Here is a 24,402-nt window from a genome sequence, read left to right as displayed (position 1 = left end):
CAGCTATTTTTATCACGGGTGAACTCTTCTCTAAACACTGCTGCCAAGTCTGTATGCACTAGATGTTTTACCTCAGGACAAAAACACTTTCAAACCAAACCCGGGAGGATTTGGGAGCCCCATGGCCCCTGCTAGAGCAGCACCGGGGTCAAGCCAGCACAGGCCTGGCCAAGTTACCCAACCCGCAAGATCTCAAAGCTCCCCAGTGCCAAGAGTCAACAGCAGCCCTGCAGCATCCCACCAGGGGTGAGGGACCAGGGAATGCAGCGGCCTGAAGTTCCTCCGCACACAAGGTGAAGTTTCCCCACCTCCACAAAGATCTCTGCAGACAGAGCAAATGATGGTTTCTACCACTGCGGGACCATTTTATTATGAAAATAATTCTTACAACCAAACTTTGTCAGTCATAAAACACACAGAGGGGTGGTACACGCTGCACAGCCTGAAGGATCTGGAAACTTGCGGGAACAGAACAAACTACACGGTAACCTCTCAGCTAGACCACAGGAGCCTTTTCCCCGATGCAGAATGACAACAGATCCTGAGCTGTTCGGTCATTTCCAGCACAGCTGCTCTGTACATGCTGAGTCTGACCATGAACGAGAGGCTCCTGAGTACTCACAGCCAAAGGTGAGAGACGTCACCGCTCCCCGCATGCCAGTTGGGCCAGCTGTTCTGCAGAGAGCATCACCCCAAGACAGGGAACTCTCTGCACAGAAACAGGGCTGTCAGTCCCCTGGGAAACAGCAGTGCCTCTCAAAGGGCTGCTCTAGGCTGTGCGGTTGTGTCTTGCCTATCCAGCAAATGAGGAGAGTTAGCCCAGATCTAGTAACCTTGGATAACATCAGCACAGGGTTGTTTTCAGAGGTCAACCTGCGACATCGGCATCTTCTCCAGCACTAGCCCTTTGCTTATATCTTCCCTCCTTGGAGCCCTGGCAGTCTAGGTTCAAGCTAACATGGGTGTCTGTCCTGCTCCCATCAACCCCTGCTGGCACTGCAATTGGTCCCACAAAGATATCTGTGAAATGCTCCTCAAAAGCCAACCACAGTCTGAGAGCTCCTTGTATCCGTCCCTCTCCTTCAGGCACGTTAGGGCTCCCTGGGCTTCTGGCAAAGCGTTCATCAGCAGCATGTCCCGACAAGAGGTGCCTGCGAGCAGGCGATTGGCGTTGCTGGCAAAGGCCAACCTACAGAGCCCTCAGCAGAGCTCGTGCCCGAGGCTGCTGGATGGAGCTCCTCAGTCGGAGTCGCTTCCGTCCTGCTTTGCTGACCCGACTGCTGATGCCAGCTCCTCTTCCTGGCCTTTCAACCTCTCTCCTGCAAGGGAGAACAGAGCAGCTGCTTAGCAATAGGTTAGCCGTACTGGGGAACCCATATGGTGAGGTGCAGGACCTGAACCGCAACGCCCGTGCCTCTAAACCATGCCACCCACCAGCTCACCAGCTGTGCCCCTGCTGCAAAGGCTCCTGTTCTTACAGGAACAGATGTGATGTCACCCAACTGCCTCAGCTGGAGGGTGGCCGCATCAGCCCACACCAGGGTCCTGCCACATCACACACAGAGGAGCTCCCTCCCCACAGATCCCTGCCCTTTCGGGAAGGGAACCAAGCTCTGGGAGAAGACGACAATCCAGTTCTGCCAATTCCCTCCCTTGCCCAACAGCAAGGCACCGAACTCCCGACACAGATGGCACGTGTAATCCCTCGGGAACAATTGGCAACCCTATACACCATCCCTGCAGCACAACAACGCACGGATCAATTCAGCGATGGCTCTCTGTGTCCTCTTCTCCAGCTTTTCCAGTTTCTTAGCTACATCTCGCTTCAAATCCCTAGGGAGGAGAATGATAACGTCACAACAAATCCTCCCCAACACACAGGCATGATCACAGGGGCCACGTTACACCTTTCAGAGAAGGGCAGACAAAACCCTTCTCTCTCCTACGAGGACCACGGAGCAGTGTGTCTGATACAGTCCTGATGCTCTGCCATCAGGGCAGCTCACAGGCAAGTCAACCCAATGAACAGAGCACCCCTTGTCGCCGAGACCACCACAGTGACAAGCACCCTAAAGGGAACAGTGGGGTCACTCAGCACAAGTAGGATGGGGCAAGGGTGGGACAGCCCCAGGCCTCGCGTCTCCCTCAACAGGAGGACTGGGTTTTCCATTTCTTACACTCCCAGCCCAACCCACACAACTTCAAAGTGATGGTAACACACCACTAACGCTTCTCCCTCAGGAGCAGGGCTCTGCAGGCACTCACCAGTCTGGCTTCCTGGGGGCCAGGTTTGCCAGGTCCTAGGGAGGAAAAGGAGACACCTCGTGAGAGCAGCAGGCAATGCAGATGCAGACAGGGTTCAAGTCTGGATGCAGAGATGTGTGCCAGCTGTGAAACAGCTCTGAATATATATATATATATACACACATATTATATATGTATGTATGTATATACGTACCACCTCATCGATGATGGGCTCCGGCTTGGCAGCCTCCAGCTGGTCCTTCACCTTGTCTTCCACTAGATGGGGGAACAGGATCAGCGTCAGAGCAGGGTGCGGCAGCAGGCCACGGTGGGGACGAGGCAAGGAAAAACCCACCAGAGCTCTGGGATTGTTTCAAAAAGCTTTTATAAAAGCTCATTTGAATGGCATTGCCTTGAGAGCACAGTACGTACACACTGGGCAGTACGCGTATAGTGTGAGCGCGCACACAACACGCCCCTCCACCACCCAAAGCCTGTCTTTTGGAGACTCCTAAAATCAACTGAAAACGATGCAAAACCAACAACCATCAAGAGCCACAAACAGCAACGTCAGCAAGAAGTGTGCTGGGTTGAAGTCCCCTTCTTTTAAGGTCTGCGGTGACTAGCAGTGCTGAGCACATCAAAAAGGCAGGCTTTTAATTTCTTCCCAGGCAACAGCCTGGCATTTTCCTGAAGGAGCTGCGTTCCCCAAAGCATCTATTACTGCATGTATAAGGAGGCAGCTTCTCACTCCACACTAGCATGTTATTTTTAAATTCCCTGTTGCAAATAGCTTGCCTTATTCACAGAAATTGCAATTGCAGAGGCTACAACCCTTCCTCCCAGGAACGTTATCTTCAAGAATAAACGCTCCAGAACCAGAGATCCACCAAAGGCACAGCTCATGGCTCCAGAAACGCGGCGTGAGGGCAAAGCAAGGGCAAGGGATAGCCATGGAGTACGTTTGCTAGAGCTGCTGCACAGACAAGAAGGCTCAGCCCTCGAAGCGAGACCAGGCAGCAGCGAAAGGCAGTGGGAACTCCCACTATAGGGGACAGGATTTTTCTGTCTGCGTTGTAAGTCTGCCAGTTTTTTAACTGGAATTTGACTCACCGTGACTCAAACCATTTCTAAGGCTGAGACACCTTGCAGCAATCAAACTGTAGCTCAGATCTTACGCAAAGGCTTCGGGATAATAGCAAGCTAATGGCAAAGCACGCGCTGAAAAGGGAGCCCTTCTTCCTTCAGTCTGGGCACCCGTGCAAGGAGTGGGTGTGAGCACTGGGGCTGCAGCACATCTACCAGGGAAGTCACCAGCACTGGCCCCAATCTGACTCAACCTGCTTGTGTGCTTCCTGCTGCCCTGCAATTCCTTCAGCTAGAGATTTAGGACTGCAAGAAGAAACCAACCCACAGACACCAGCTTAGCACCCCTTCCTGGGTTTTCCCTCCTCCGCTGTAGTCCTGAAGGCCTTGGACAGAGCAAGCTGTGCCCACACGAAGGCTGCAAGATGGCGAGATGCCGGGATGAGGGGCCGGCAGCAGGCAAAGCCCAGTCTTGCGCCTAGAACCTGGCTGGAGTAAATCTCTGCATAGCAGTGAGCTAAACACGGGAAGGTGCCACTTGTAAAAGTCCAGATGAATCCCACCCCCCACCAGAGGGGCATGCACAAGGCACATTTAATGCAAATCCACCTTTAGTCCCAGTTCCCCGCCACAGCACGACCCCTGTCCCCTGCACCAGGGGCCCAAGGACAGTTTGGTTACTGCAGACGCAGGAACTGCATCTAACAGGCAACGCAGCTCCCGAAAGGGGCTGGCAGAGAGTAGGGGTTTTACTGAAAACAGTCAAAAAGGCTGTTCCCAATTCCAAACCACATGTGGGGGAAGAATAGGAGGAAGTTTTAAACTTTTACAAAAGGATAAAGAAAGCACACTGTCAGCATTCCTTCCTACAGGATCTTTGCCATGCTTCCAAAGGCAGTCTTTTTATTTAGGGCGTTTTTAAAGAGATCTGTCCCAGGAGGATTTAATATTTCAAGATCAAGGGAATTTCTACCCTTTGCCTGCCTCTCAAAGGTGTGCAGAGGTTTAGCGCTAGGAAACAGCAGACTGAATGCCCAGGACTCACAGCTAATATTTGTTTAAAGGCAGTTCAAACAAAACAGCCTGAATCTCCTTGAAAATCCTCAAGTGAGAGCTCTGCTCCTCTGAATATCTACCCGTTCATACGGGCTGCATGCGGACTTTATGTGCTCAAACACACACCCCACTTGCACAACCCACGGTGCGCAGTGCCCACAGGTGAACACAGACGATGAAGCAAGCACGGCCTGCAAGCTCCACGAATGGAAATTGCATTGAGAAAAGAAATTTGGGTGCTGCGCTGTGTTACAAACAGCTCCCGTCCTCCCACAGCATGAAAGCAGCAGAAGCCAGTCTGCACGTGCAGCAACGCAACAACGAGCCAAGGGAGAGGGGGAGGCGCAACGGCACTGCTCAGAGCAAACTGCACCAGGCAGCATCTCAGAAGTGCTCTGACAACTTTAAAATCACGTCCCTGGCAGAGGTCAGATGTGGGAGGAAGCTCCTAGCACAGCTGGCCCTGCTCTGGCTGTCTCTGCTCCAGCAGGAGCCTTTCATGTCCCAGCTCCATCATCCCAGCAGCTTTCGTACTCCCTAGTTTCATCTCCCACGACGCAGCCTACACCCACCTGAGGCTGGCTTGGCCTGGGGCACCTTCCTCTTCTTCAGCTCCTCATCTTCGGGCTCGTAGTTTCGCAGTTTGAGCTCCCTGGGAAGGAAGGAAAAGAGCACAAAGCAGTGAGAGGCACGCAGGCTGCCCTGGACCGTGCCAACGGCACGCGCCAGCCAGCGCTCTCGCTAGCGAGGGGTGCATCTACGCCACGGGCTGCGCTCAGCAACCCACGCGGTTAGTCAGAAAACGCAGGGTCGGCCAGGAGCTGCTCATGAGAAAGGGCTGTACCTTGGCAGGCCAAGGGAAGGCAGCCTACAGCTAGACCCAAGCTGCCTTGCAAGACTCTGGACTTCAGCCCAGCTCCCTTTTAGGTCCAGGCCCACCGGTATCTCCAGGACAGAAAGGCCAGGAGATCCTCGATTAGGAAGAGATGTCTAGGACTGAACTTCCCAGCTGGGATTACTACGCTCCCGCAGAACAGGCGTCGACGTTCAGGCATTTCTCTGCAATAAGCCCACGAGGTCCCACTTCTCCATACGGAGGCTGCCGATCAGGGGGGACAGGAGCAACAGTCCGATGCTAGCAGAAGCGCCACAAACACAGCGCGTTAGGGCCAAAAGGGCCCAGAAAGGCCAAAAGGACCCCAGAAGTCTTCATGGGAAGGACGGGGCAAAGACCACTAGATTAGCTCAGGGTAAAAGACAGTTAACGAGTTACCAGAACTGTTTCTGGAAGTGCTACAAACAGGGGTGCGGCTCAGCAAGCGGCCTAAAGCAGCTCACAGGGGAGAAAAATCAGGTTTTTCAGCAAGCGGGTGGCGGAGCCGGTGGTGACCAGGAGGCTGAAGACACCCAGAAGTTCATCCACCCTGTCATCTCCTTCGGAGAGAGCTCAAGAGACAGGAATCAAACCCCTCCCTCCGCACACACGCTCCTCCCCAATACTCAGGCGCCAGGTCTCACCCATTTAAAGGCTGTTCTTGCTACACCCCTCGCTAACAATTTAGGCTTTGATTCGACAAACGCGTCGGATAACTTCGGCCACGCACACCCCCCTGGCCGATTCCTCGCTGAAGTCATCCCAGCGAGGAGGCATTTCCAAAATCAGGGCCTTAAAATTTCAAGCTGTCAGGAGCCCATCCCAGCTCCGACTGCTTACACGTGCGCGCAGGGTGCTTTGCAGGCTCTTTCATCTCTGTGACAGCCCAGCCCATAGGGCGAGTTAAGCGGATTAAACCCTTCAAAAGCGTTAAATGAGTTGAATCAGTTCAAACTGGAGCCGAGGCCCTCGCTGCCTGGCTATCATCCTGCACCGCTCGTCAGCGGAGCGGGGTGGCCCTTCTCCTCCGGGCAGCGAGGCCGCAGACTGCTCCGTCCTTTGCAAATTTGGTTTTGCTGCGGTTGCCAATTTGCCAGCTGCCCGGCTGCACCGAGAGGGAAAAAACATCTCGCGGTCTGCTCCTTCAGTCCCTCTGCAAGGTGCTCAGCAAGCCCTAGCTCAGAGGACTAAGGCCAGCAGGCTGGGAAGCAAGGCCCAGGCAGATTCAGAGACTCGCCGGGACTTCTCATGTAATCTATAATCAAGCGCGGGTCTCCTGAGCCCCGACATCAACGCAACACCATGCAACAGGTCCAATTTTCCCACCGCTGGGAGAAAGGACGCTCAGAAGGAACGCTTGCCAGGAGAGAGTAGCATGAAAAGGCACTATCCCCCCGCCAGGCCGAACGCGCCCTGCCTGTACTCAGCGCAGGAAGTGGTCGCTCGGTGAAGACAAGTCGCGGTGCACAGGGTAACGTGTACTTTTATGCACGCACGCCCTCGGAGGAAGAAGCTTTTAAATTAAATTAACCGGTACTGATGACTCCCAAGCCCCAGCCAGAGAGGCAGTTCTCTGCAGCAACTCCCAGCCGGCACAGCCCATCTGATCTCGGAAGACGAGCTGATTATTTTTCGCAGAACAAGATGCCGTCTCTAGGCGTGCACACACAAATCAGCGTGATTTTGTGATTTTACAAACAACCTCCGCTTCCCAGAATTTTGTTGCTAACCTGGGGGGAGAGAGAGAGAAGCAACTAATTCATCCAGGAGGTAACAGGATGTCAGCTCGTGATGTTAGACATCTGGCCACAGGCTGGCTCGCGGGAGGGGATTTATCTGACAAAGTGGCAGCCCCAGACTCTGCAAAATGCAAACTTTCAATCTTTCCCAGACGTTCTGGTCTCTCTAGCCCTCGCGCGGCAGGATTTACTCACAGCTGAGCGGGAACCAAACAGAGACTCCCTAAGGTCAGAGGGCCCAAAACAAAAGAGCTACGAGCTAAGCAAGCTGTTTCTTTCGGGTCAGCAAGATGTTACCGTCACACCTTGACAAGCAATATTTTAAAATCACCATTTTGTGCACGCGAGGCGAGCCGCGGTCGCTCGGCCACGCGGCCAAACCAGCGGAGATCTGAGAACTACTTAGCAACGTTCCCACAGCTCCAATCCCATTTCCAAACTCCGGGAGACTTTACACTCATTAGGCGCCTTCCCGCCGCGGCCACGAGCTACTCCAGGAGAAGGCAGGAGACAGTCCCCGGGGAGCAACCGGCAGACTATATGAAGCCCTGCCAAGGGTGACGCATGCTTTCCTGGCTCCAGGCACAGCGGTGGGCTCGTGGCACCCTGGCAATCCCCGAGGCTAGGGCAGGGGGCTCCAGCTCCAGATCCCCCTGCCCCAGCAGCCCTTCGTTACACTACTACAGGGCATCGGTGCCACCTGGGGAACACACGAGGAAGAGAGATAAGAGCGTAAACCTGTTCCCCGGCACCCTTTCCACCCCGAGAAGCTGTGTTCCGGCCCCACCTCTGTCCGCAAACAAAAGCGTTGCCGCTCGGGACTGCCCGTGCTCGCTGGAGATTTATCCCCGAGATTAAAAAGCTTAATGCACGGCTCGGCAGGTTCTGCTGCAGACGGGAACAGGAGCCAGGCGGGTCCGGCAGAAGGGGAACCAGCAGATCGGTGGCAGGAGCAGAGCAGAAGCGCCGCGGGGCTGCGCCCAGAAGCTCCCCTCCGCTCCTGGCGACGCGGGCGCTCGCTTCCCGCCGGCGCTTTCAGATCCTTACTAAACCCACAACTGCATCAGAAGGGGAAAAAAAACAAAACAAAACACACACACAAATCGATCCTTTTAATTAACTGCTCGATGCAAGAGAAGCTCTCGCACCTGCCTCCTGCCATGCCCAGCGCTGCCCACAGCAGGAACTTGAATTAAATACATGTTTATTTTTTAATGTATTTTTACATATAGGCACCTGTTTCTTATTGTTTTCTTAATATATGCATGAAATAGAAGAATATATATTTATGGGCACACCCATATACGAAACAAGAAATTGCTGGTCCTCCACGGGACCTCCATGGGAGTGGGTTAACTAAAGTTCAGGTGTCAGTGGTTCCTCCAGCGCCGCATTCCAAAAAGACAGCCCGGAGCCCTTTACAAGTGACGAATTATCAAAGTCCCCACAACAACAGAGGGGGGGCGGGAGGGGAAAAAAAAAATCAGTTGTTAGCAACAGCCTCTGTAGCGTTTAGGAGCCGGTTTACGGCGTGCAGCTGCCCGGGGGCGAAGGCAGAGCGGGTCGCAGGGACACTAACGTGCACGCTCGGCGCTGCTGGGGAAATGAGAACCCTGCTGACGCCCAAGCGTTGGGGGCAGAGCTCTACCCACGCTCAGCCAGGCAAGACCTAGTTTTGAACGAGGGCTCGCGCCGTCGTTTTAAGGGTGGGACCTAGCTCAGGTACAGTTATTAGTTGAGTTTATGGACATGTCTTTGCACATGCTGGTCTCAGCAAAGCCAAACGCTCTCCCGCCCCTTTTTCCCTAGGCCACTTCAGCGCGAACAAGCCAGGATTGCTGGGGATGGAGGTGACTATAACCTCATGGCCAGTACCACTGGCAGAGGATGTGCAGCTGTGCCCCAAAAATCTCTCGTCCCACCACAGCACGCAGATAGGGCAGCTTGCTGCCTCCCAGCTCCGCGGAGGCTGTGCTCGGGACACGCAGGCAAGCTCCAGCAGCACTGCTCGGACCGCACGTGGGCTCAGGGAACCGCCTCTGCAGTGACTACATGGACACACGAGCCTCCCAGCAGCTCCTGAGAGCCCATCAGTGGGCAACACGTTCCTCGTTTCGTAGGGACAGGGATGGATCAAATCCACTTGCCATCACAGGCCTGCAGCATCTAGCTGGGGATGGAGAGGATATGAGCCTCTCTCTGAAGCAGGAAGGTTGCAAACACCTTGGCATGCAAGGCATGTGCAGAACGGGAACACTATCTCAACACTCCAAGCACTCAAAACGGTCTTCGAGGTTGTTTTTGCTTTACTCCTCCAGCCTCAAAGGCTTTACGGAGAAGTATCCTTTTTCAATTACCGAATGGACTTGCTAAATCTTCTCGTGAAGCGTCTGCATGCTGACGTCCCATCATTTGTGGCAGCAGCATAGATAAGTTTACCAGGAAACCCCATAACAGCTATTTCTTCAGATGTCAGACCATCCATGCTCCAGCAGTTACTATTACAAAACAGTTGCTTGGACTTGCACCAACTAGACGTTTCAAGTGCCGTTTCCTACTTTCCTGTCTCTGAGGACGAGGCAAGGGGCTAAGGAAAACCCGCTACAACACATCAGTACAGTTTGAGCCCAAGTTGTCTATAGGATAACGCTTGCTTAGCGCCTTGATATGCGAGAAAGCCAGGAGGCAGGCAAACCACACTCAGGAGGACAGATGCTAGCTGGAGATGGCAGGACCCCTGCCATGTCTACAGCCCCCGCTTACTCTGCCCAGGATCAGAGGCCAGGAGCCTTCCACGGCGCTTCACCACTCAGTTGCCCCACAAGCCTGAAAGCTCTGCAGCTTTCAGACCTCTCTGCCGAAATGTCTCTCCATGGTCCTCGGCACCTGCTCTAAGCACCTGATGAAAACCAGAAGAAAAAAGAAGAAAAGAGGACGCTTCCTTTGCTGCAATCCCAGCAGACTCTTTCTGAAGTGCCATGTTAGAGACTTTCCGTTCTTTGGAAGCAGTTTAGGGAAGTCCTAGGTGTTCTCATCCCTATCTCAGCTGTTTCAGGCAATTTCCTTCCAAAGCCCTGGAGAAATACCATATGGTTTGAGAATCTACTGCCTTTCAACCTTCTCCAACTGCTCCAGAGTCCCCATTTTAAGAGCCTTCAATCTTTGTGACAGCCACTCCAACTTGCTTGAAATCAAATGTCCTTGCCAACAACTTCCACATTGCCCTTTAAAAGAGAAACCAGCACAAGAACTTCATTTCATCTCTCTGCCTCTTCACAATTCACTTACCCCTGGGTGGTCCCGGGAAGCCACACTCAAACATGTAAAAAAGTTACTGTAACAGAGGACACTAGGGAGGTGCCAAGTCCTTCAAGAAACAGTAGAGTGGTAGCCCCTTCCTTGCTCCACAACGTGCCCTGGGAAGGCAGGAAGGTTTGAAGGAGAACAGGCAAGGGGGCCAGATGACCAAGGACCATAAACCAGGAGACTTCAGCACCAATCCACGTTTTGTGCCCAATTTGCAGGAAGAGGGGAAAGAGCAGGAGGCTGCTCTAGCTCCCATATTCAGAGCCGGCCCTTTGCTCCCTGGCACAGCATTTTTTGAGAAAAAGCTTCTTCACTGTGAGGGTGACAGAGCATTGGAACAGGCTGCCCAGAGAGGGAGTGGAGTCTCCTTCCCTGGAGATATTCAAAACCCGCCTGGATGCGATCCTGGGCAATATGCTCTAGAGGACCCTGCTTGAGCAGGGAGGCTGGACTAGATGATCTCCAGAGGTCCCTTCCAACCTAAACCATTCTGTGATATGCAGGGGAGGCTGCTGCGGGCAGATGTAGTGAGAGCTGCAGCATCTAGAGTGATGGCCCCAGAAAACGGGGGTTCAGGGACAGGCCGGAAGACCACATGCGGGCTCAATGGATGTACCTGGGCTCCCGGTCCTGTGCCATCATCCCTTAATAAGCTGGGCTTTGTCCCGAGTTAATGAAGGACCTGAATGAGGCAGAGAAGCTGGGTATCTGCAGGGCCACACCATGAAGGTGCCCAAAGGCAGCACCCAGATGCTCCCCCAGTGGTGTTAAACGCTTCTCCTCAAAGTGCCTTCTCCTTTCCCATTTCCAAATGCAACCCACACAACAGAAGTCATTTTTAAGCTTTTTCTCCAAGTCCTCTAACATTTTTTCCCCCCTCCGGGGAAAATTCACCATATAGTGAACTTAACTGACTGATAGGCTTACTCCTCTTTTCTACAGTCTGCAGATCCCCAAGCAGGAATCACATTAAGAGCCGCTTTAATGGCCCATGCATTTAGTACCGGGCATTTGGATAGAGATTTGAGCTTTAAGTTCTTCTACCCGTTTGGCTCCCCTTGGTCATCCCCCACCAACCTGCTGCACTTCTCTGGAAAAAGCACCTAGCATTTACAGGGTGCTGGGAGACTACCCACAGGTGCTACAGCACCGTCACCCTCTGGGGGCACTGCAAGACTTGCCATACAATACCTATTGATCCTAGTAAAGATTTAATTTCACCAACCCCTTTTTGGCACTTCGGTTCCCTATCCAGCTTGTCAGAACCATCTGTAGGTGACATCTGCTCTTTGACATCGGGGTGTACCACCTACAGCTGCAGCCTTCCTGGAAGCCTTCCTACAGCTGGACTGGCTCTAAAGCGAGATCCGTGCGTTTTCCAAGCTGCCTTATTTTGCACAGTGACCTTTCATATATTTGAGATGCACTAAGATGTTCTGCATCTGCTCCGACTTAGTAATCAAGAAATCACTTTCACGTCCCAAACACGTACCGTATTAGTCAAGGCTCTCCTCATGCCCTCTTGCAGCGAGACAGAAACATCTCTACAGGAATTAACACAGTCGTCCAGAAACTGTTATTTGATCAAGAGGGTGCAGTCCTTCCCTTCGTTCTGAATTCCTCACCCGGGGCAGAAAAGGAGTGAGCAACAAGCAGAGACACAGAGCGGCAGCTCCCACCAGCACCCTCCCTCCGAAAGGCAATCTCTCCTCCCGCAGCCAGGCCCTTCTCCTGCTCGAATAGCTGAGCGTGTCGGAGCACGCTCTCCCTCCTCGAGCCGCTGCCACGGGCTGCGGAAAGGCACTCGGGGAATGCCAAACGCCAAACACGTCCATCTCGCCGCGAGCCCCCAAGCTTGCCGAGGCAGCTGGTTTCTCAGGACGTGCTCCCCGAGGAAGGAGTCAGGGTGGGGAGAGGCTTATTCCTGGCTGTTGCAGAAGGAGGGCTGCAACAGAAGCGCTTTGAAGGCATGCGGGTGCCACAAGGTCGTCTCGCCTCCCAGGCTGCTTCACTAGACAAGCCAGCTTCTTCCAAACAGGCACAAGCAACTTAATCACCAGCAAATAGGACTGCGACAAAACCTACACTCGGACTGCAGAGCAGGACCCAGGAGGCTGACCCCGCAACTGTAAGCGGTCTGATGGGTAACCTCCAAACCCCGACCTCGGGCACCCAGCAACGCCGCCTCTCCATGCCAGACCCAGAGCAACATGTTCGCCCCGTGCTTTCTGAGGTTTTGCTGGCTTTCTCGTTTCTGATCCATCGCCATCCTCAAGGCTCAGGCCAAAAAGGAGCTCCGAAGGTGCCTTGCTAGCACCTGAACTTCGACCTTCCTCTAGCCGGCCTCAAAACAGGCCCAACGACGACTTCCCTGCAGCATTAAGTTCTGCACTTCAGTAACCATGTTTAGATCCACTGTGCTACCACTAGCCACTGCTCGGCACAGAAAGTAGGGTAATGGAGGGGTCCTCAGCCTGCCCAGGGCAGATTTGGGATCACAAGGCACCCGGTGAACGTGTTGACAGCCTCTGTTTAGCAGGAAGCAGCAGCAGGCTTGACACCAGTGAAGGTCTGCAGGGCCTTCCCCAGGAAACCCAGGTAGATCATCTTCCAATGGCATCGGCCCTGGGGACACAGGGTGAACCCACCGCCTGGCTCATCCCACCGTTGCCACGTTAGGCCGAATCAGCAGCGGTAACAGGTTTGGCTGTCCACGCAGATGTGTATCACACACACAACATCATGATGTGTACCAAGCTTAGCCTACAAGCACGGGCGTCTCCCCTATCAGATCATTTCTTGAATTCTTAACAAACACCTCCGCGCTGCAGGACACAAGGAAGCACGCCCACCCAACAGTTATCCTTGCTACTAGCTTGGCTGTCCTGTCGCAACCAAACCCATGGCCGGGCAGATCCACTGCTGTATTTGTTGCGCACGGTTTGGAAAGACGGAGTTTTGCCCTGACCCTGCCACGTCGCTGCAGCGAGGGGAAGGATCGCGGTCCCCAGCCCCAGCTCCTCCCCAGAACTTCATCTCTGCAAGTGGCATAGCAAAGAGCTGTAATTTTAAAGGATGACTAAGTGTTGAAATATCAGCAGCTGATTAACAGCAGCTTGCTAAAGCTTAATTCCTAGTTAAGATTTTTTTCCCCTCCCCTGCTCCCTCCCTGGAGCCCTACCTCGGATTTTTATTTATGCTTTTAGCATTCCTTGCAAGCTTAGCTCGCAGGACCGCGGCCAAACTTCAAAGCTGAACGCCTCTCTGTCCCCTGCGGGGCGGCAACGTTAACCCTGCGGACAGAGGTGGCTTACGCAGCGCTCGCTTGCGGATCCACGAACACAACAGCCTGCTTTTCCCGACAGGAGCGGGGCGGAAGGGCCAAAGTCCACCCACACCCTGCTCGCTGCAACTGCAAAGAGCCATCACCGACCGCTCCATCGCAGGAGGTATTTCCTGATCGGCGGGCTAAACATAACTAGTAAAAACAAACGTAAAAAACACACACACAAGCTCTTAGCAGTTATAGATATCAACTCCTCTGAGAGCCCCGATCGGGTAATTAGAGATACCCAGAGCAGAACTCGTTGCGAGGGTATCGCGTTTTTCACGAAGGGCCTCGTCAGCACTTGTTCCTGCGGTGGCATCTTGCAGCGCAAGAGATAAAAAACAAGGAACAAAAAGGGGCCGGGAGTCGATCGGTAAAAACAGGAAGCTGCAAAAAACCGCGTGGTCACAGCGGCAGCGAGCAAGCGTTAAAAAAGCAGGCACCCAGGGGTTGTGTCTTTACTACACGGTACAAAACGCAGGCCGTCTCCGGAGGTCCAGCCAGGGCGTCAGTCCTCCGCAGACAGACCCCCGTCGTCTCCCCCTGCAACACACACACACACAAATACGGCAACCGATTTACAGCCCGCCAAAGCAGCGTTAAATTGAATTTCGCAACGGTGAGGCAGCGGACGAGAGCACTCCCGTCCTCAAGCAGAACGGCACCAGTTTTTAAGGGGTTTTTTTTCCCCCTCCCGCCTGCCTTGAGCCGGTCTCAGCAGTTAAATGGTGCATCTAAACCCTGCGCATAGGTCACAAGATTATCTACCGAACCACGTTTTTGGAGGGTTGTGGCTTGAGAAAGCAGCACAGGTATCGAAACACTTGCTCCTGGGCGAGGGAAGCGCTTAACAGCACCTCTGGCTTCTCAGATTTAGGGAAAGCACCGGTGGATCATTTCAGCCAAAGCACGAGCCTACGGTCCTTTTTTTTTCTTTTTTTTTTTTTTTTTCAACAGGCTGAGAAAGTTCAGCTACGCTGCTGGAAAATGAAACTCTTAAGATGAAGCCAAGCCTTTTCCTGGCATTCTAGATCGCGTTCAACACACACATCCGATTGCAGCTGTAGAAAAAGGACATTCAACAAGCAGAAAGCAGCAAAATCCCTAGATGGGCTGAAGTTTAACCGTAAAGCTAAGAATCCCCTCGGCCAAACGCGTGCTTCAAACGTTTCCTGCAGAGCAGATCTTGCTCTAATTTGCTTTGCAAAGTTACACGCGGATCCTGACAAAACAGGCAATATATGGATAGGCGGACAAAGCTCTACAGACTACTGCAGAGGAATCCAGCTGGAAAGCCTTTCTGTTCACCCCCAAACCTGCCTCCCACAAGGCATTACCCGCCGGTATTTCAGGAAAAGCCCTGGGACTGCATTTGGGGGCAGTTTCACGCATCAGTACAAAACTGGCCCGAGACGGGAGTTCCTACTCAACGCTGCTCTCATATAACCTCGGTGAGGTTTCAAGGACACTACCCGCAAACCCAGGAGGCCTTTGCTGAACCCGCCGCTGCCCACGAGATGAGCGATTGCTAATAAGCACTTGGGGAAAAAGCGCTTTTTCCAACTTGGCAGCAGCCAGACTGAAGACCGAGCGTGAAACGGCATCACCTCTGGCACGCTCCGGGCTGCTCAGCAACGGTTAAAAAGAAGCAATCCCCCGTCTGAAAGCCAGTCAGTGTTGCAGACTTTTTTTTTTTTTTCCTCCTCCCCTCAAGATTTAGCTAACCAGAATTCCAGTTTTGGAATAACAACGCATCGCTGATAGCCCAACGATGCCGGCTCATCCTACGGCATAGACACAGGCCCGCTGCTCCTTGCCAGCGGGCCACGGCGCTCTGCACCCCCTGCCTAGGCAGCGGATCAGGTAGCAGGACAGGAACGCGAGAGCTGTTTATTCATTATTCATCACGCCCAAGATCTCTAACTCTTGTTTCAGCTTCAGCCCAGACCTCATACCTCTTCCGGCACAAAAGTCGACGACAGGGTTTATAAACAAAGTTTAGCCTCAGCCGTCGTTCTTGAGAACTGCTCCCAACCCCAAATTAACACGAGCGGTTCTCGAGAACGCAGCCAGCTTCTGCCGAGAGTTATTCCTCAGCAGGAGCAGAACTGAAAACGCGCGGGCTTGCGAGGGTTTTATTCTACTTTTCTCAGCAGAGCCCACGTGGTTGTCTTGCAGCAGCGGCTCGGATGCACAGCCCCTGCAGAGGCGGCTGCTACTGGGTAAGGCGATGGGAAAAGATCACGTCCTGCAATCTCAAACCCAACTTAACCCCCTCATCGTTTCTAAAGGACACCTGACAGCATTTTTTTTTTTTTTTTTAAACTTACCAACTGAACAGTCAGCTGTTGCTGCCAGGAGTGACACCCTGCATTGATTAGCTTTGTGCTTACACCTTTCGGTGACAACAAAAGAACTGCAGTTTAATAGCCACACGTAGCCTGTGCAGCCCTTGGGCCTCCGTTCATGAAAAACAAGCTCCGCACGTAAAACGATACAGGCGGAGGTGACAAAGACGGAGCAAGGGCTGTCAAATTCAAGGGAGTCTAAACTGCATTTGTACTCCAGGTGCTTCTGCTCAGCATCACCTTCCCCTTGCTACCCCCCAAAAGGGCTGTAAAGTCCACCGTGGGGTTTTTCCTCTTTATTGCCCCCATTTCAGTTCGTTTACACCAAGAGATTGAATTCAGACACACACACATACAAAATTTGCATGGTAGAAGCCAAAGAAAGATCCTAATCAGCAAACAAGAGACCAGCACCGGAACACCACATACAAGAGAGATAAGTTGGAATAAATGAATAATTACTTGTGCCTGGCAGCCTCTTCTTCCTCGTCTTCTCTGAACTGCTTCTTCTCACGTTCGCCACCATCCTTATTCTGGAAGAGCGAAAAGTTGATTTGTGAGGCCCCGGCCTTTCTGGAAATCATAGAGAGCAAATAAAAACCCAGGGCAGACCCGCTCGCAGAGGGCCCAGGGCAGGCAGACACCACCATACTGTCGGGAATTACCTTTAAATCACAGAGACCTCTTAAAGCAAGCCTGCTTTCCCTTCGCTCCTTTTAGCGTTCTGCTTGTACAGACGGCATGATAAACCAATGTAAGAACGGGCAAGGCAAATCAGATTTCCTGCTCGGAGGCAATCATGTCGCTCAGCGCCGAGAGTCCCCTTGTTACTGGCAACCGCATCAATTCGGAGAGCAAGCTGCCATCAACAGCAAAGCTCAGGAACCTCATCCCGGTGTTAAACGGCAGAGCAAACCGAGATCGGGACACTGCAGGAACCGAGCAAACCAAGGCGGACAGACAGCAGCCACGTACACCTCCACCACGTCCCGGCGGCAGGGCAGCGATCCGAGATCGAATCCCGCGCTCCCGGAGCATGCATCCGTGCTCGTTTGGCTGAGTATATCGTTACGGAAAATGCAATGAATGAGCCGCTTCCTTGCGAGCGGTTTCTTTTAGGATTGAACTCCCTCGTCATGCCCAAAATGAAAAGTTAAATGCGGCAGCCAAGCTCCCCCCAGGGAAATCTGTTCAAATTCCCTCTCCGACCCTCACAGAGGTGGGACATCCCTCTGCTTGGAAAATTGCAAACGTGAATTGATTATGACCAGTGCATGACCGACATCAACCCGGAAATAACTTGCACTAGCTGCTAGCTGGGTTAACCAGCTTCGCTGGAAAGTTCAGCCACGTAATACCCATCTTCCAGGTACCAAAACCATCCATTTACCAGAGCAACCTATTTCTAGCCCCCAAAAGGATCAGAAAGGTTCCCCAAGCGAACAGCTTGCTTAAGGTGTGTTTCTTGAGTATCTAAACTTTAAAACCCTCTGCTCTGTGGCCTGGGTTAAAAACCAGATGACATGCAAGCAGAGCCAAGCCAGGAAATAGTTCAGTTCTCGTTCAGGCTCGTCTTGCTCTTTGTTCTCGCTAGAATTTTTATCTGTGGTGGTTATAAGCAGGTTCTGAAATACTGAAGACATAGATGGCAAAAATATTCGTGTTACTATGAATACTGCGGCTATTCTTGCAGTCCTAAGACTGCATTTTTTTGCACCACTCCAAATCTTTTTTTTCCCCCCTATACGTTGAAATACAGCTCTCCCGAAAATACCGTCTCGGAGCGTGCTGGACAGTCACGCTGCCCTTAGGTGACACGAGAACGGTGCGAGAGTCGCCCTTGGGAGATCCCGAGCTGGAAAGAAGATACGGACGCCGCAGCGGCAGGAACGGGAGGACGTAGGATAATGAGGATCGTGGCCCGGATCAAGGAGACAGCCTATCTCAAAACGCACGTAACCATTTCCAGCTTGCTCATCACGGCCATGAACGCACCCCCTAAATTATACTCCCTTTCCTGCCACCATCCGCTGCTAATCAGGCTCCGCCAGACGGATCGGCATGAAAGTGCAAGGCAGACGAGATGTGAAATGAATGTCTGAAGTCAGGCCTTCCCCTCGCTCCAGCCCACGAAATTAATGCCGGGCCCCTGTTTGCAAAACGGGTTGTAAACAAGATTTCGGTTTCAGTAGCACGGTGACTAAAGCCCAGCAGTAAGTCACGGGGCAGAGGCAGCGCGTGGCAAACAGGCCAAAAACCCCAGTGGCATCAAAACTGCTCGCAGCTTCGCGGAGAGGCCGCTTGTCACCAACTCCACCAAAAAAAAAAAAAGGGGGGGGGGTGGTTTGCAGGCTGTTTCTAAAGCAACAGGAAAACGTGATCAACGCAGCTGAGCCGGATCGCTGCTGCTTTTCAGACTGCAAGCAGAAAAGCTCTGCGCCTGCGGCGGCTCTGCACTGCCTTCCCCCCACCGCGCTCCTCGCCCGCAGCTTACCGCGAGGGCTTCCTGCGCGACCTTCAAGCGCTCCGACACGCGCAAGCTGACAAAAGGCAAAGTTAAAAGACAACAGCGGGTTACACTAGATGCCGTAGCGAAGGAGGCATCGTAACTCTCTGAAAATTTTATATAAACTGAGGCTCCAAACCTCGCCGTTTTTTATACCGCAGCAGGTCACAGGGCTGGCGCAAGCGGATGGTATGACTAGTGGTCCCTGGCAGGGCAGGCTTTGCTGAACATCCCTCCTCTGCTTTCCATGCTTCCTTACCCAAAAAGCCCCTAGAGAAGGCTGGAGTTTCCAGACGCTGCTGTACGAGAAAGTTGAACTTCCAGTTACTGCGGCAGAAAGAGGCAATTAAAAGCGCCTGTAGCCTTAGAGACGGACTATGCACAAAGGCAGCGGGACACGGGGAAGAAAGGACTAATTCAACGCTCGCAGCAGCTTCATCTGTGCTTCACCTTAGGCAGAGGTCACCCCCCCCTCCGTGAACAAGAGACGTCCTCCGTGGTTCGACAAGTAACGTTCATCAGTCCTATAAGTTTACCCGGTTAAGACTGTGGGTAGCCTCCTTGCTCACAACACCTTGGCATGAGCTTAGGTGAGAGCCAGTAGTATCCAGAGTCATCAATAACTAGAGCGAAAAGGGGGAAATAACTTTCCCTGGACACTCTGCTCAGCTCGGAAACGGGTGACCAACTGCCCTTCCAAAGGGAGGCAACGTGCGTTTTCAAACGCCACCTCTTCCCCGCCGCGCGTGCCCCGCCGCACAGGCAACGGTGCCAGCATCTCTAGCGTTACTGGAATCCGCCTCGGGCTACAGGAACGCGGAGGGTTTGGAGGGTATTCCCTCGCCGGCCGTTCCTGCAGGCGTGGGATCACATGGAGCTTGCAGTGTGGATGCGGCGCCTCCTCAGGAGCAGACCTGTTTCACAAGGCAGGTCCTAAGAGGTCAGAGCCGCTCTTCACAGCGGGCAAAGAGAGGCAGAGCACGCTCAGGGCCGAGCGAGCTGAGTCAGAAACGCCCCATAGCACTGAACCCTCTGCAGCCACGTGGTGGAGTCGGATCTCATGACTGTGATCATTTATTGATAGGGGGATGGTCTCTTAACCGTGCAACTTATCTCACGGCTCCATGTTCTACCTCGGCCTCATCTCCCTTCTCTTTCCAACCACCTGCCCACGCTGGATTTATCCGATCACTCAACAGCACCTCGATGCAGCAGCGGTGTCTTGTGGTTCTCCACTTTGCTTGGCCTTTTTCTCCCCTCAAGGTCTGCCCTTCATCACCCTCCTCAAATATTTCTGTGCAACAGCTGTGTCACAACTTTCATTTCGTCAGCACAGGAAAGGGAGTGCTCCTCCCCAAGACAGCGTTCGGCCTAATTATTGGCTCATCCTTCAAGTGTTTTCTTTCCCTTTGCTTGCTGGTGGCCACTTTCCACAGGTGCGCAGCAATAATTCAACTCTTCCTGCTTTTCGGTGCAGCTTCCTTTTCTCACATTTAAGAATCTAACGCCACAGGAGGAGCCAAAAATAACCCTTTTGCCATTCTACTCTCACTCTAGCAATTCCTCTTTTCAAGGCACCCTGTGGTGAGGTGTTTATTATTAGCTGTAAGTCATAAGATTGGAGACACACGTACAACTCTGGTCTACAAGACCATTCGCCAACTGCCTGTAAACAGTCATTCCCAGTCCTTCAGTCTCCTGGAAGGAGACGGCCCAAAGATAAACTGCCAGCCTTAAAAAGCTTGCTCATTCATAGTCTCCTAGCTATTTAATTCACAGACATCTCAACTGGCAACCCACGCCCTCGGCTTGTAGCTACCAACATGAAGACTTTTGCTTTCCTGGCTGCCTCTCTTCCCAAAGAGGTCTGAGATGGAGTCTAAACTGCTGCCTATTCAAGGCACGAGTCCAAGAACATTTGCATCAAGTTGTTCAAAGAAGGGTGTCAGTTGCCTCTTTGCAACACCTGCAAGGCCCTTAGCAAACTTTCCACGGGATCAGGTAATAGCCTATGCTCTTGGCCAAATACATACGGGGAGTTACATGCCATCTGCAAGGTTGAGAACTTGCAAAACTTGGGGTACAAGCCAGGTGATTTGGTCAGCACTGATGCTCTGGGTTGCTCTTCTCCCGGGCAGCACCAGGCAGAGAAGAATACATTTGTGCATGCAATATTCAGTCAAGCTGGACAACATAGCAAAAACACTTTGCAAGCACAAACAAGCATTTACATGCATCAGGAGCCCAGTGAAGAGGGAGGCTCTCCTGGGTCATCACTAGGGAGAGGAGTCCACATCCTGTCACCGCCCGCAACCCGCAGTCCTGCAACAACTGGATTTTGTGGGGTTCCCACGGCAAAATAACAGGCTACTGCAGCATTTTGGGCAAAGCACCACTAGGTTTCACTTTCTGTCACTTCCTGACTTCAAACAGGAGCATCACAATGCAAGAGGTAAGTCATGATAATCAACAGAAGGGAACATGGTCACAGAAGGCATTGCTATCACTTCGTCTCCTGGCATATAGCAGAAGTTTGCATATGAAATCACAAAATAGACTACTTCTTCCTCCAGCATGGCAATCTCTCCTACCCATCCTTTGCTTCCCTGTGTCCTGCTCAGGGCCAAGTCCCAGCCAGCACCGTGTGTGGGACAGGCCTTCGTCACCAGAAAGACGAGCGCCTGCTCTGGGGCACACGGACAAGATTTGGACAAATACTAAAAACTTTTCCCCGGGCTCCAGTATGTTACCATGACTTTTCTTCCTGGTAGGATCCTGCCAAGCTATTCAACGCCTTCCACTGTAAGGACAAGGGAAGCAGGTTGTCGCTTTGCGTTGCATCCACAGATCTAAGGCCAAAAGGGATGTTTAAACCATCTACCCTGCCTTACGAAACACCTACGATCAGGGAAGCCTCACCCAGTTATCCCTATACTGAGCCCATCCACATCCGAGTAAAGCATCTTTCCCAAGAAGGGCAAAACGAGACAATCTTGTCCTGAAGACAAAAGAATGGATGTTCCATCTGCTAACAGCTTCACTTAAAACCTGTGCAGTGATACAGTTTGTTTCCAGTTGTTGGTTCCTGTCGTCGTTCACGATTCAAGAGTGCTTTTGTATGAGACACCTCCAAAGGGCGAGGATACTTGTGCACTGTAATCGACAGCGCTTCTCAAACCTCTGTGATAAAGCACCATACTGAGCTGCCAGGCTCAGGTGCTGAGGCTCTCTCTCCCTACCCCCACACTCATTTTTTTAAGATGTCTTAAAATATGCTGACAGGAGGCAGCACCCTAGGGGGGGGGAAAGCCGTTCCCACCTAACCTCGTGCCCAAATCCAGGAATCGGCGCTGGCCCCTTCGTCTCGTGACTCTGAACCCAGCAACCCCGAAATCCTCTTCGGCATTGCCGGTTTCCAGGACGGGAACTGATTCTGCAGATTAACCCTGCGTTTTCCCCACAAGGATGCCCAGGGCATGTATCTGCACGCATCGCAACCCCGCTTCGTTTCAAAGGGCTCATTCCGTCCCAAACAGACTCAGATCGTTACCCGGAGCTCCCCCAGCCTTTGAGTCACCTGCCTGCAAGAAAGCGGAAAATTCACACACATTTCCAAATGACTAATGGAAATACTGGGTGCACAAGAGTCACAGGCCCCATAAACACTTCTGTTGGGTGACGGGTCTCCAGTGACACCTATTAAGCTCTCAGTCACCTCTCCATCCCCTTTGCCTGCTTGCTTAGCAGTAGCGTTCGCGTTCTCATTTTCAGTCAGCATGTTGTGCAATACGAACCTTTCTCTAAATCAAATTTACGTGACAAAAGTTACGCTCCCTTTCTCTCACACTTAGGTAAATGAATTGCAAGTCAATCTTTTAATCGTTTTGCTCAATGCTGATTGACAGCCTAGCTGGCTTCACCCGACTTATCCCTCTTACCTTTAAAGGGTGGTATTTTAGTCGCACTCTTCCAGTCCTTTGGAATTTATCCAGTATTCAGAAAAGATTTAAATCAAAACGCAGCAGGCTAACAAGCTCTTCAGCTGATTATTTTAGGATTCCGGGGTGTAAATTACCTGCGACTGCTGATTTTAAGTGTTTTTGCTAGAAGACGTCTAATATCCTCTCATCCCTGTTGGCCTGGAAAGCAGCTCATCGTTCCTATACGACACAAGGGTGTCACTTAACTTCTTTCCAAATATGCTTTCATACATTAAAGCTTATGTTTATTTCTTCCTCTCCACCATCTTTTAAAGATTTCTATACGAAGAACCGTCTCCCCTCTAATCACAATTGGCCTTTACCCAAAGTGACCCTTTGGGTCAAAGACCTTCCTTACTGGGCACTGTCCTGCCAGGCCAGCTACACGGTGAGGACACAGCTCAGTGCCTTCAGAGCGGACCACGTGCGGGCACTTTTTACTTGCCGCTTTGCCAAGATTTAAGTCTAGATGCCCTTGAATCCTGGCAAGGCGCTGATGTGCAACCCTGCTTCCACCTCACCGCTTTTGGGGGATCCTTAAATCCGGCAGCCCCAAGAACGCAAAAAAACTAAGAGTCATGAAATGCCTCTCTCCATCTTTGAGTAGCTGCAGGTTTCTACTGGCAATAAAACGCCTCTGAAAACCAGCAGCAGTTTTCATTCTATTACAAGTAGCCGAAAACGAAGAACGTATTGTAAAATTTTACAGCAAGACGTTCTGAACATTAAAACGTCAATAAAGCGTACTCAGGACCTGAGATCCACTGATATTTTCCAAAAGCTACTTGGAAGTCATTTGCTCATGGCAGCCCTCGCGGTAATTGCATAAAAACATGATTTTTAAGAGCCTGAGCTTCTGTGTCCCTGCTGCTTTTTCCTTATTGAAGTCATAATCCTGGTTCAGTCATCGCTGGTTGCCATGGAAATGGTTAAATCAGAGATTGAACAGTGTGACTTCACGGAAGAAACAAACACAAGGAACAAAATAGCCTCTGAAAACTGAACACCTCCTTTTCATGCCCGTGCCTCCAAAAATAATAATTCCAAAACGAAAGCTATTTTTAATACTTTTCTATTATTGCGTTGTTTATATAGTAAACAAGCACAAATATTTCCTCCCTCCAGATAATCCTAAACAACTCCTAAATGGCTATGGTTTGCTGCTTTATAGATACCTATTAGTGTGACTCCAGGACCCGAGTGTTTGCGTTTCCAACGCCGCTGTTAAATAGCACAGACTGATGAACGTGTTTGGCAGCTGGCAGCGAGCTGCTGTCCCCACTGAAAGTAGTGGGGCAGATGTTCCCCTGAGATCAAAACTACTAACACTTTTTGAAGAAACTACAGTGAAAATACACAAGTTTCAATTAGACGCAGAAAGTCTGAGGGGAAGAAACAGGAACTTCTGGGCAGGAAGAACAAGGCATTTCAAAGACAAAGCACTATTTTAGGCCGTGAAGAGCTAGAAAAGCCACGAACAAACTTCTCCGAGCCAATACAGGAGAACCATCACTATTCCCTTCCAAGCAGGGCACCGTCAAAGCAAAACTTTGAGCTGTCCAAAACAAGAGCCTCGTGGGGCTGGCGGGAGGAAGCTGGCTGAAACCCGGAGCGCGTGGAGCCCACCAGCTCTTCCCAACAGCCCAAGGCTTCAAAACGCACTAGCGAAGGACGTGTCCAGTTTCACGCTAAATTTGCTCAGCATCATCCATTTCAGATAAGCTCTTACTCCGTCCTCCCCGGGTTTTTAAAGATTTTAAGTCTGCGTTTCGTTCCCCATCCTCACCCCAGTGTTTTTCACGATGCCGATCCAATCGGGTCAGCGCCGCTTGCGTCAGCGCAAGATGCGACGCTCCTGTAGCGATGCGCGCGGTAGGCGGTTATCAGAGGCGCGTCGTCACCGCCCGCAAACCCCGTGCGAACGAAGAGTCCTCT

The 24,402-nt window shown here is 52.0% G+C and overlaps 1 protein-coding gene across 2 annotated transcripts in view; it reads right to left on the bottom strand.

Moving 5' to 3' along the window:
• Positions 1-338: 338 nt before the first annotated feature.
• CCDC12 (coiled-coil domain containing 12) overlaps positions 339-24,402 on the bottom strand; it is a 42,814-nt gene continuing 18,750 nt past the window's right edge. The window contains exons 1-7 of one of the 2 annotated variants that reach the window (XM_009684143.2): positions 21,812-22,105; positions 16,444-16,514; positions 4,959-5,038; positions 2,459-2,520; positions 2,266-2,300; positions 1,757-1,833; positions 339-1,319 (exon numbers count right to left, since the gene is read on the bottom strand). In XM_009684143.2, coding sequence (XP_009682438.2) covers positions 1,240-1,319; positions 1,757-1,833; positions 2,266-2,300; positions 2,459-2,520; positions 4,959-5,038; positions 16,444-16,514; positions 21,812-22,009 — 603 coding nt within the window. In that variant the 5' untranslated portion in view covers positions 22,010-22,105 and the 3' untranslated portion in view covers positions 339-1,239. Of the gene's footprint in view, positions 1,320-1,756; positions 1,834-2,265; positions 2,301-2,458; positions 2,521-4,958; positions 5,039-16,443; positions 16,515-21,811; positions 22,106-24,402 lie in introns of those variants that run through there. The other variant, XM_068934050.1, reaches the window with a different exon arrangement.

The sequence above is a fragment of the Struthio camelus genome, chromosome 2 (genome assembly GCF_040807025.1).
Source record: "Struthio camelus isolate bStrCam1 chromosome 2, bStrCam1.hap1, whole genome shotgun sequence".
Taxonomy (NCBI): Eukaryota; Metazoa; Chordata; class Aves; order Struthioniformes; family Struthionidae; genus Struthio; species Struthio camelus.
This window is presented reverse-complemented; position numbering and strand designations above follow the sequence as displayed.